The 13,230-nt window shown below is 45.6% G+C and overlaps 1 protein-coding gene across 1 annotated transcript in view; it reads right to left on the reverse strand.

Annotated features, from left to right (window-relative positions):
- The window catches only part of COL6A3 (collagen type VI alpha 3 chain), an 89,894-nt gene that overhangs the window by 9,627 nt on the left and 67,037 nt on the right, over positions 1–13,230 (reverse strand). Inside the window, exons 30-32 of the mRNA XM_048506261.1 lie at positions 12,764–12,847; positions 6,326–6,496; positions 6,104–6,154 (exon numbers count right to left, since the gene is read on the reverse strand). Coding sequence (XP_048362218.1) covers positions 6,104–6,154; positions 6,326–6,496; positions 12,764–12,847 — 306 coding nt within the window. The remainder of the gene's footprint in view (positions 1–6,103; positions 6,155–6,325; positions 6,497–12,763; positions 12,848–13,230) is intronic.

Below are 13,230 nucleotides of genomic sequence, written 5' to 3' on the forward strand. Positions count from 1 at the left end.
GAGTCCCTGTAAAAAAGGCAGAGTATAAATAGTGTAAATAAATAAACACTACAACACATATATGTATAAGCAGGCCGATGGCTGGTAGGATGTGCGTGTCTGCTCTTGCTTCCAACAAGAAACACGCTACGGGGTAATAGAAACTTCAGAAAAATACAAACGGGGAAATAGAAAATTAACTGAAGGACTCTGGTCAATGACCACCACAAGAACCGGAAGGTGTATAGAAATTACTCTTAGAAAAATGGCAAGAGTTAGCCAAACTATGATATAATAGGAAACACTCCCAACCGTCTTCTGCAACAGCTACTCCACTTGGGTGTCAGAAGTAATTTTATCTCACCCCTGAATGTTCTTGTTTCCCTTTCCTCTTCCTGTCCCAGTCATTTTCTGTTGTGCCCATCGCTACTGCAGACGGCTGTTTTATTTACGGCAATGATGTCGTGCTTTTTGATGATAAAATCCTCAAAGCATTTTACAATACTTTAAAAACCACATTAACTATACCTTCCCTTAATTGTGACTGGTAAACTGCCATGAATGTAAGAGCAGAAACGTGACGTATAAATGCATCGAATAAAGGTGACATATAAAGGCATCCAATAAAGCGCAGCCATGCTTGTGTGACTTGATGTGGGATTGAAGGATGTGCGGTGGGTGCCCGGCCTTGAAATAGAAGCTTGACTGTGTTTAGGGAGAGAAGAAGATGAAGCTGGGATGGGAGAAACCTTACCCAGGTCGATTCCCCACTCACTTTTAGAATGTCGATTGAACCAGGTTTGAAAAGAATCGGCATCTTTTCATCCCGGTTCCATGCTCCCCACTCCCCACTGCAGCTGGTTCCCCCCAAATGAGCCTCAGGCAGCAGAAAGGCAAGATTCCCCACTGAATGCGCGTTCAGCTCAGGGGCTATCTTGATTGGCTGCTGCTGGGCGGGAATTCTTCTGAGCAAGGATCCTCCATGGCAAAGCCAGCTGGAGTTCCGGAGAGTTCCAGCTGCCTCCTGCCTTCCTCTTGCTTTGGAGTGCATCCACCCCTAAGGGCTAGCCCGATCTCAACCCTCCCTCGTTCTTACAAATTGCCCATAACTATATTATTACAGATCACTCAGGGTTTACTGCTGTTATATATTTCTTTACACAAAATAATTCCACGTTGCTTCGAATCCACATCGATCTCAGCACAGGGAATTTTTTAAAAAGGGCTGCACGCGCATCGCGCACAGCCCACTGCTTCCTGATTGGATGGGAGGCTCCATGTCACTCGCAAGGGCGGGTAGTTCGAATCTGAATTCACCCCCCACCACTTTCCCACTGCTCCAGATTGACTGTGGGTTTTTTGAAAAGGTTGACTTCCTTCCAGGTTCTATAATGCATGCTGGGGGTGGGAGGAGTGACAGAAACGAGGTCAATGCGCATTCGGTGCTGGTGTAGTGGGGAGTTCTGTAGGAAACCTGGGTATTTGAAGTGCCGAGCATGCATTTAATGGCGAGTGGGGAATCGACCTCAGATTCTCAGTACTGAATAGGAGGGCAGATAATAACAGTAATAGGCAAAAAGAATCATCTGGAAGCTCACTAAGGCAGCAGTGCCATGTGAATTTTTGCATACTCTGGAAGTTCAGTGCTGTGCATTAATCTGATTCAAGGTGGTTCTTATGTTTGCATCTTTTTTTGCCACTGTCAAATACATGGAGCACTCTGCTGTGAAGTGGAGGGGCTCCATCACCCCAATGTCCATGAGATGCCTCGGATACTTCCCCCGGATCCACGTGGGAGACAAGGTACCCTTCCTTGGCCAGTATTACAGTTTGTTTCTGGGGAACCAACTCAAGCCACTGGTTGCTCAAGTGCTGGAGATATCTCCCATGCTTCCGTGGGGAAGGGCAAGATGGGCTTCATGCTTGTGGCTTCTTCCTTCCTTTGGAGGCAGAGCGGTTAATAAAGGAAATATGCACACGTTTGTGGAGATGTTCACAACAGTTCTTGACCCCTTTGCATGTTGATAACTTGACTTGCAGGAATTCAGATACAAAAAGGCTGGAAACTGCTTAACCTTCCACCAGAGGCATAGCTGGGATATACTATGCCTGGTACAAACTCTGTGTTTTCAACCCCCCTCCAAAGTGCCCGCCCCCACTTACCTTATTGAAACAGTGCAGGCTGGAGAAGCAGCCTGTTCCCTTCAGGCTGAAAATGGCCTGGCGGGAACTACACTTCCCATTAGACCTTGGGGGTCGCAGGCTGCTTCTCCAGCCTGCACTATTTCAATAAGGTGTTAAAACAGTGTTTTAAACAACTGTTTTAAACAACTTCTGTTTTAAACAACTTCTGTTGTTTTAATCTATATTTGTTGTTAGTAACTGCTGCTTAAGTTTTAATGGGTTTAAGTTTTATGTTGTTTTGATTTGCTGTCTTGGAGAACAGCCATACTGTGAGCCGCCTCGAGCCCTTCAGGGATGAGGCGGCCTATAAGTGTAATCAATCAATCAATCAATCAATCAATTAATTAGAAAAGGTAAGTGTGGGGGGGGGCACCACAGGGGGCGATTTTCCACCCCAGGCGCACGCCCAGTGCAATGTGCACCCCCTTGTCCCTTGGTAGCTCCACCTCTGACTTCGACTTCTTTTTGCCTTGCCATAGGTAAGTTTTCCTTTTTGCCCTTATCTCTATGGTAACTTCAACCAGAAGAACTTCAAAGAGCTTGGAATTTGAAAAGTTTGCCGTGACTAAGACCCCAGGTCCTAATCCCAACTGTTACCCTGAACAGTTCTAGGAAAATTGGGCTTAGAAGATGCTAATTCCTTGTAGCAGATGTGTAAAGAGGCTAAGAGTTTTTGGGATATGATACTTAAGGAAATAAACAAGATTTTGAACATAACAATTCTGAGCAAAAAACTGAGGCTTTTTTGTTGGGAATAATGGGAGAGGATTTTCCAAAGCAATGTAGCACTTTGTTTATGTACTTAATGATTGCAGCAAGGACTTTATATGCACACAAACAGAGCGACAATAAGACACCAACAGAAGAAGACTGGATTTTGAAAGTTACAGAATATTCAGAAACGGCAAAGTTGATGACACTACTAAGAGACAACAATTTGTTTAGAAACCTGGACAACTTTTACAGAATATCTTGTGAAAATCTATTCAAACAGAGAAGTAGTGGCAGGGTTTGAAATGTAAAGAAAATGGTAAATTGTAAACACTAGAACACATTTAAGAAAGAACTATTGAACTATTGTTTTAATTATATGTATGAATCTAGAGTTAGTTTTTAATCAAAGATGAGATAGTTTGAAGTCAATATAGGATGTGTATTGGGTTGTGAGTTTTTTTAATGTTTGTATGTTTTGGTTGTTTGTCTATGTGTGAAAAATAAAAAAAATATTTTAAAAAAGAATATGCTAATTCCTTTATCAGGAGGAAGACTGTCCTAGCAAAATAACTGGAGATTCCATAGCTGCAGAGGAAATTTTAAAAAACCCACACTTCAGAGTTGCCTCTAAAGACTCTTCCCTCTTGCCAAAGTCGGAGTAGTTATGGAAGGGCGTTTCCTCACTCTTCACGATCCACCCTATGCCGCGTGCTGCTCTCAGCGCGTGGAATCCCTGGTGCGCGCCCGGGCATCCCCATCTAAAGGCGCCGTTTACAAGAGCGCCAGGGATGCCGCGCGCTGAGGGGGCGCGACAGCGTCAGCGTCGGGGCGGCTGTGTTGTCATGGGGAGTGCTGGGGGACTCCACGCTACTTGAGGAGAGTAGCGCGGGGCTTAAGGGACTGATAACAGTATAGTACAGTGTTTAAGAACCAGTGCAAACCCAGAGATTTAGGGATTTCTGTAGAAGCTCTGTATAATACTGGCCTGCTAAAAATCCCAGGATACGCAAGCCAGCATAATGGAAAGGGTTCTGAGAATAACCATCTTTCCACATAGATTCTAGATGTGTCATTTTCCCTCAGAAAGCTTCAAGGGACCAGTCTTCCAAGGGTCTTGAACACACTGGTCAACAAGCTCGACTTCCCTCTCTGAAACTGGGTTGAACTTTGGAGTGGTGGCCCCCTGAACAGGTCACAGAGATCGTAATTGGTGCTGCCTTGGGTCACCTGACTCAGGGAGCGGAAGGACAGAGACAATTGGAAGTTGAAGATGAGAAACAGTAGAGTCTGGGATAGAACGTGTCACAAGGCCTTGAGAAAGACCTCAGTGCCTAACCATGTGTAATTTCCCTCTCTTCTTTTAAAAGGGAATTCTTTGGCCAGCCTCTTAAGGGAGTTTTTCCAAGGCACCATCTATAAGTCCAGTTACTTCAAATTAACGTTCTGTCTCCTTGGCAATTTACAACAAGGATGCTACTTGCCAGGCTTCTGCCTTCAGTCCGTGGTGGGACTCCCAAGATATTTGAAAGGGGGATGTCTATTATCAGAAGCATTCCATAAGCTCTACCCAGGACTAAATCAGGCAAACTCAAGATGGAGGCTCGCATTGTTGACAGCAGGGCCACTGGGCTAATATTTGTTTTTCTGCATAGAAAGGCAGGTATCTTTGTAGCAGAGTCCTCAACGCGCCACTAGTTTTTGGACTAAATAGGCCAGAGGCTGTTGCATTCTCTATTCCCACATACAAAAGAGGGACACCAACATGTACATTTTGGCTAAGGGAGCCCAAAATGGGTTTGAACTGGCCAGCAACTTGGTTGCTTTCTCACTCCCAGCCATGGAAGCAGGGAGCACTTTCTGCAGCCAGAGGAAAGCTCGGTGGGCACCCCTGTGTGCTTACCTTTCAGTTTCCCACTGGGAGGCAGAAAAGAGTAGGGTTGTCAGGCAGTACCTGGCAACCGAAGGAATAGTTGTGAGGGGCACAGTATCACAAGGGGAATTTGTTTTAAAATTTGTTTAACACTTCCACAATTGTTTGAAACTGGATTTTGCCATTCTGCACAGTAAAATCCAGTTTCAAGGTGCACTGAAAGTGGATCGAAAGTGCATTATTTTGCATGTGTGGAAGGGGCCAAAGTGACAAAGGGCAGCTCTAGGAATCGCCAAAAACTCTGTTTTATCGTAGAGTTTCACCATAGAGTTTCCGGCAATTCCTAGAGCTACACATTGTTACTTTCTGTACGAACTTCTGGTACTCTATTCCTCAGGTTTGGGGGCTGTGCCAAGCTGCTTCCCTTTGTAAAACAAGGGGCTGTGCCAGGGTATCAGAAAACAGGAGTAACCTGCCCCCTCTTCAGTAAAGTTAACCTTCCAAATCCAGTGGTTAAACGGGGGCAGGGGGAGCAGAAAAGGGGATGGGGGGGGGCAAGGTAGGTGGCAGTCCCCACTCTGGTCCCTGTTTTTTGTGACAGGTGGGAATTAGTGTCCATTACTGACCGAAGAAAAGGCAGATCCAAGAAAGAAGTCAAAAAGGGGGGGGGGAGGGGGAAAAAGGGAATTTCTCAAGACCAGTGTTTCCCAATCTTTTCGAGGTCAGGGTACCCTTGACCTCACTCTTCATATCTCACGGTACCCCTGCCGCCACCCCCCACCTTTCCCTTCCATTGCCCCTGCTTGCCACACACCCCACCTTCCCCTCCCAGGGTGAAGGGAAGCACTGGGGGTGGTGATGGCTGCTGACCTTGTGGCAGGCCCTGCCCCATGGGCCAGCTCCATGTCCTTGCTGGCGCCGGTGGGAGACAACACAAAAATGAGGGGGGGCGCTAGTGTTGCCGTGGTACCCCTGGGACATGCTCACGGCACCCCAGCGTACCACGGAACCCTGGTTGAGAATGGCTGCTCAAGACCCTGCTTCCTCCTTGATCCCCCAAAAGACTAGAAAGCCTCTTTCCCTTCAGAATCAGAGGTTGTCCCTGTCTTCCAAGCATGAGGAAACACAGTGCCAGATAGTGAGGCCATTTCCAGAAGGGATGCCCTATTACGCAACGTCTTTCTACTTAACTCTGCTTTTCAAGGTGCGACAAGAAGCATGCAAACGGAGACGGCCAGGCAGGGAACACACTGCGCAAGGCACCAAAGCATCAAGGCAGCCATTTTCTGTGGGACAGACACATCCAGTAGACAGACAAATGACCAAAGGCAGATGCCTTGTCGCTTTTGACTCTACCTGTCAGGTGACTTTTCTCAAGGGCAGGAAGCGGTATGCTTTTCTCCTCTACTGTAGAGGGAAAAAAGCACGCGGAATTTGTCAACTCAGCAATATTTGACAGTGCAAAATTGCTCAGCAATATTTTTTTTTGCTCAGCAATATTTTTTTGCTCAGCAATATTTGACAGTGCAAAAATTGTTACCCGCTCCCAGGCCGCCCCCCCCCGTGCCAGGTACTTACATGGCTTCAAGCATCTGCTAATGCAGTCAGCTTCAGTCTCAAATCTATTGGCGTTCCCGCCACACCCACCATACCAAATCTGGGTACAGATCTTGTTTTTGTAGTCAAAGAACCACTTAGCCTGATACTCCTTACACTGACTCCCCATGTCAAGGTCCAGCAAGCAAGGATCTGTCAAATTCGAATTTCAAAATGTGCAAATGTTAAATGAGGTTAAAAAGCTGAAAAAAGCAGAGAAAGCAAAACTTTTTTTAAAAAAAACCCCAGAGTTAAAACGAGTGAAAGAGAGCGCAGCGTTTCTCCGCGGCCCTAATGCAACCAAGCTCGATATGAGCGATCGTACGTCTCCTGGCACCTCCCTTTGCAGAAACCTGGGAAATAATAATTGTGAATTCATTCTCAATTATTTACATGCCAAGCGACTGACACATGCGTCTTAATATCTTATTCCAGGGGGGTTGTTTTTAAGCCATACGTTTGCAGTAAAGCGCTAGACCTGCACATGCCTCTAGGAGTCTTTGGCCAAATCCAGTGCAGTGTAGCAGTCAAAGCATAGTGGGGGGAAGGGGGAAGCAAGACCAACGTAGCTGTCAAATCTCACAGCCCAAATGGAATCTAGGGGTGGTTTCCCAAATTACAAAAACAACACTATGGCTCATTCCGCACATGCAGAATAATGCACTTTCAAACTGCTTTCAGTGCTCTTTGAAGCTGTGTGGAATGGCAAAATCCACTTGCAAACAGTTGTGAAAGTGGTTTGAAAAGGCATTATTTTGCGTGTGCGGAAGGGGCCTATGAGTTTGCCAGCCATAATTACACCCCCTAGGTCAGGGGTGGGCAATTATTTTTTCCATGGGGCCGCATAAGGAACAGAAAATATTGTGGAGGGCCGGGCCAAAAGGCTGAACTCAATTCTGCATAATAGGGGCTGATAAGTGACAGACAGGTGCACAGATCAACTTGGAATCAGTGGCAACAGTTCTGCATACAACACTATTTGGCACAAAGAATCACAGGCTTAACCTACCTGCATAGTTGTCCACTGTGACAATCAAGCAAGTGGGGAGACTTAAGTCCCTTGACCTACTTTTTTCATCGACTGGTGCTTTTGAAAGCCCCGCAGAAGCCGGCAGCCAAGGCAACCGGCTTCTGCGGGGCTTTCAAAGGCGCCTCGCTCCCCAGCAAGGCAGGGGGGTCAGTCAGGGTCATCCGGCGGGGCGGATGTGGCCCGCGGGCCGTATAATGCCCAGGTCTGCCCTAGGTTTTACCTCACACTTATGGCGGCCATTAGACATATATTGTTCCCAAGCACAATTGTGTGTTGGCGCTTAGAAACAAAACATGTATAAACTGCCAGGCAAGCTTCTTTTCCTCTCTTAATTCATGCCCACCAGCGTTGCAAGCAATTATCCATATGGGCAGGGCAATAAGAAAGATTCCATTGATTACACCATGCAGGATTGCTGGTCGATTCACATTAACTAAACGTATCAGCTGCTCTCTTGCTTAATGTTAGACCAATATATCTCCTCCCTCCAATTTTCTTGCAAGCCTAGGGATTAACATTCAGACTGAAGGTTTTCACCCACAAGGAAATCCATATTTTATCACACTATTTTTGACAATTATGAAGAGGCAGTGGCGTAGCGCGAAGGGAATGGGGTGGGGTAGGGGGTGCGCGACGCACCAGGTGGCATGGCAAGAGCGCGGCGAGGGCATTGCGGGGCGTGGGCGTGGCAGGGGCGCACGCGTGCCCCGGGCGCAGTTCCCCCTTGCTCCGCTCTTGTGAGGAGGTGTGGTAAAATATTTCCCTTACAGAACAAAGCAATCTCACATGCTCTTGTGGTGGTAAGAATGCTTCCCACACCTTAGCTGTATTTGTGAGTGAACACTGTTTAGAAGAGGAGGAGTTTGGATTTATACCTCACTGGCAGCTTACAAACTCCTTTCCCTTCCACTCCCCACAACAGACACCTTGTGAGGTAAATGGGGCTGAGAGAGTTCCGAAGAATGGTGACTAATCCAAAGTTACCCAGCCAGCATCATGTATAGGAGTGGGGAAACAAATCTAGTTCATTAGATCAGAGTTAGCCACTCACGTGGAGGAGTGGGGAATCAAACCTGGTTCTCCAGATTAGAGTCCGCCACTCTTAACCACTATTCCACACTGATGCAGGACCAAAGCAAGATTTATTTACAGTATTTACAAAGAGACTATTTGTATTTACAGTGCAGAGAAAGCAAAGGCAAAAACCTATGCTAAGTTTTATTTTATTTGGGGTGCTGTGTGGTTTCTGGGCTGTATGGCCGTGTTCTAGCAGTATTATCTCCTGACGTTTCGCCTGCACCTGTGGCTGGCATCTTCAGAGGATCTGATGGTAGGAATGGAAAGCAAGTGGAGTATATATACTGTGAGGTGAAAAGGTGAGGCCATCTGAATAGAGTAGCCTTGCATGTGAGTCACAGAGAAGTCTGTAGCATGGGAGTAACAATGAACCTAGCAAGGTCAATAGTTGAATGGATCTGAATAGAAGTATCCTTGTCTTTGTTCCCTTTGAGTGCTATAGTCTATAGTTGTCCTGTGTTTGTGTGGAGCTGATCAGTCACTGTCTTGATTCTAGAGTTTTTCAACACTGGCAGCCAAATTCTGTTCATTTTCATGGTTTCTTCCTTCCTGTTGAAATAGTCCATGTGCTTGTGAATTTCAATGGCTTTATTTATTTATTTGTTTGTTTGTTTGTTTATTATATTTATATACCGCCCCATCCCCTGAGGGCTCTGTTTCACAGTTTCATATGTGAATGCACTCTTGGAAGACTGCATGGTGAGAAGGTACAGAATATTTCAGGATATTCTAGAAGAGGAGCCGTTGTCTGCTCCCAGTTACCTTCACTGTCGTGTGAGGTTCTACTAAGGTTACACTGATATGTATCTTTTTATACCTCTTGTGACCCACTTACAATTGAACAGCAAACAACAAATTATACATTGAGACAAGGAGGAGTCTTTCCAGAATCAGCTCAGTAGTTTGTTAGGTACATCGAACGAGACGGAAAAAGGACCACGGACAATCGTTACCACACAGAGCCAGGCAAACACAAAAGGAGAACCGTAACTCTCATCGCACCCAGGCGGTGGAAAACTGGAAAAACAAAACATAAAATAGAAGCGACAGGCCCCACAAACATACAACCTCCATGACAAAACAATCAAGAAGAAGCTTCTATTACATGCTCGTTCTATGTAAAATTGCACGTGAAGTCTGCCAAGTTCTGAGGAAAAACATCTTCGCCAAAGTGAACATAATGGGACATTTCATTTTTTGGTCTTTTAGCTCTGGAACATCTTTATGTTTTAAAGCTTGAGTTGCTGATTTTATCTCCAGCAAAAGATCTAATAAACCATTGAGAGAGGAAAAGTGTGTTCAAAGCCAAGGGGATGGGCAGCCCTGCGGATACAGCTATCAGTGCAATCCCATGAGGAGCTATTGCTGTGAAAGGCCACTGAAATCAACTATATGTGGTGTACAAAAAAACAGACTGTCCACGTAGTGGGAGGGAAAGTTTTCAAATGTTCCTCTAGGTTGTTTCTTCTCAGAAATTTTTGGCCTTGAGAAAGTTTGAAATTCCATCCAGGCTGACGGACCTCTCGAAAGCCAGCACACGATTCTGAAATCCTGCAAAGCGCAAGCGAACGAGTGGCTCTGGCTGTTTGGCTCAAGCTAGAACCACTGAACGTACAAGAGAAATGAATGGAAACTTGAGGGCAGGCTGTTCTGCGCAATTCATTTAAAACGTTTTGAGGCAGGAAATAAAATGTTTTCCTCCACGGAGTTCCGCCTTTGCCCCAAAAAAGTTACATTTCCGGCTTCAAAACGTTTTAAATGGAGGAAATAAAATGTTTCCTCCAGGGAGTTCCGCATTGTTTTTAACCCCAAAGTGTTATATTTCCAGCCTCAAAATGTTTTAAATAAATCCCCTTTTAAAATGTTTTGAAAAGTCTTCAGCTGCTGTGTGACCTACCGACTACATTTCCCATGCTTCTCTGTTTCTCTGAACTTTCTGCTGAGAGCTATTTTCTGAGTTCACTCGGTTCCCCCTTGCTTGTTTATTTGCAGAATTTCACAGTTCTTTTAGTTGGGGGTGGGGGTCAATCTTCGAAGCATCGAGTATATGGCGCCTTCCGCACATGCAGAATGCGCTTTCAATCCACTTTTACAATCGTTTGCAAGTGGATTTTGCTATTCCGCACTGTAATATCCAGCTACAAAGTGCATTGGATTGAAAGAGCATTGCTGTGCTTGTGCGGAAGAGGCCTATAAGGAGTAGAGAATGCAGCACAAGGTTGTGAAGCGTTGCAGAATCAATTCAACACAGAGCTAAAAAAAGGGGGGAGGGAATCATGTCATGGCGGACAGGAATCATTTGAAGGGGATGAGCGTGAAGCAAAAGGCAGGATTGAAAGCGTTTTATAAACGTTTCAGAAATGTTTTTTAGGAGATCTGTGCAGAAAGAGCTAGCCAGAAGCAATTCTACGGTTTTGAAATCTGAAACAAACAGATGTGGCTTGAGATGCCAAGCAGGGTGACCGTACAACTGGGATGCCAACATGACAACTGGAGCCGTTACCAACAGGCCCATTTGATAAGTGATCCTTATCTTACTGTCTTTAATATCCTTCGAATAGTACTACAAGAGATCATATAAAATATAAGACTGGGGTTGGTGGTGAGAATGGCTGTAAAGCTGCAAATGACTTATGGGAACCCCATAGGGCAGGGGTGTCCACCTCTGGTGCTTCAGATGTTTATGGACTACAGTTCCCATCAGCAGGGGCTGATGGGAATTGTAGTCCATGAACATCAGAAGCGCCAGAGTTGGACACCTCTAGGGTTTTCAAGGCAGAGGTAGTTTGCCATTGCCTGTCTCTGCATAGTGTCCCTCAACTTCCTGAGTGGTCAGCCATCTGGGCACTGACCCTGCTTAACTTCCAAGATCTGAGGAGATAACTTGGGCTAACTTGGGCCATCTAGGTTAAGAGGTTACAGTCCTATAGGTATGACAACAAAGAGCACAAGAGACTACTGGCATTAGTCAACACAACGGTCACACACTCATAACAGGTATTAACGATCCACATGGTGTTAATCACTGAGAACAACCCAAGCGATCCCTCATTAATACTTGATTAGAATAAACCGTTTGGGATAAGAAGCAGGTCAATAGAGCAGGAAGAGGATGAAGAACGGACAAAATTAAGTTCACACTCAGATGAGTTGAAGGGCAATTCTGCTGATAGGCACTGGAAACACTTCATTGCCTGCTGAATGCCATCATGTGATGCTTGGCTGCTATCATAATAGCAAAAGAGAGTTGCCAGAGGTTGTCGCTGAGGAGAAGGTTTCTGCCTGCTATAGTGGTCAAGAGTGGCGAACTCTAATCTGGAGAACCAGGTTTGATTCCCAGCTCCTCCACCTTGGACTAGTCCCAGTTTGTTCAGAACTCTCTCAACCCCACCTAACTCACAAGGTGTCTATTGTGGGGCGAGGGAGGGAAAGGTGTTTGAGTTTTCTTAAAGGTAGAGAAAAGTGGGACCAACTCCTCCTCCTCCTCCTCCCCCTCCCCCTCCCCCTCCTTTCTTCTTCTTCTTCTTCTTCTTCTTCTTCTTCTTCTTCTTCTTCTTCTTCTTCTTCTTCTTCTTCTTCTTCTTCTTCTTCTTCTTCTTCTTCTTCTTCTTCTTCTTCTTCTTCTTCTTCTTCTTCTTCTTCTTCTTCTTCTTCCTCTGCATTCACGGAGACTTGTTCAAGGTGGGCCAACTGGGATGCTGAGGGATGGGAGTCTCCTTTCTTTTGAATCCTACGAGGCTTGAATCCTACGAGGCTTGCTTGTGTGACTTGATGTGGGATTGGTATCCGTGGAGTGGTCGTGGGAGGTGGGGGAATGGTATCCATGGGGGGAAACACTGTGGGCGGGTCAGTAAGCCAGAGGAAGGAAAAATTGGGTGCCAATTGGGTTGTGCGATGGAGAAATTGGGAGGGTGTTTAATGAGAGATAGTAGAAGGAAAAAGTAGTAGAAGGAAGACAGAAGAAGAAGGAGGAGAAATGGGGTGGAGGAAGAATAGCCAACCAGAGGTAGAGCCAGAGATGGGGAAGCAGGAGCCAATGAAGGAAAGAATGAGACTGTCCCTCTCCCATGAAACCTTGCAAGTCTCTCATTTGTAGAATTCTGAATACCAAAAGTCTCGCATTTGAAAGAATCGCCCTTATTCAGAGCATCACAGTCCAATGGAACTTAGTGCATTATTAAAAATGCTTTTTACTCAATTTACTCATCCACAGAAAATAATTACTGACTAAAACATCTGGAAGGATTACTGAAAATAATACAGCTGAGGCAGATTAAGCATTGTACAGCAGGGACATCTCTTTGGTGTCTTACCTGTTTTCGGCTCTTCTAGTGGCTCAGTGTTCAACATCAGCTGGGCAGATGCAGGTAGGGGCACCTTGGGCAATGGCATGACCTCTGTGGAAGGAAATGCAGAATACTCAGGGAGAAGGGAAGTGCCTGAAACCAAACCCTAACCAGGCACATTTAGACTGAAATGCCCCACTAAGGCCCCTTCCGCCCATGCAGAATGATGCACTTTCAACCCACTTTCACAATTGCTTGCAAGAGGATCTGGCTATTCCGCACAGTAAAATCCAGCTGCAAAGTGGATTGGAAGAGCATTATTCTGCATGTGCGGAAGAGGCCTAGGAATCCATAACTGCAATGTGGGGGAGATCTCTTGTTCTTAACAGAGTCAGACTGGGTCCCTTTCAACTTATAAAACAACTTGGAATACAAACTGGAGAACAACAGAAGAATGGGATTTCGTTTTCATCGTGGCAACCTCAAAAACACAC

This window comes from Sphaerodactylus townsendi, linkage group LG01, assembly GCF_021028975.2.
Source record: "Sphaerodactylus townsendi isolate TG3544 linkage group LG01, MPM_Stown_v2.3, whole genome shotgun sequence".
In the NCBI taxonomy this organism is placed as follows: Eukaryota; Metazoa; Chordata; class Lepidosauria; order Squamata; family Sphaerodactylidae; genus Sphaerodactylus; species Sphaerodactylus townsendi.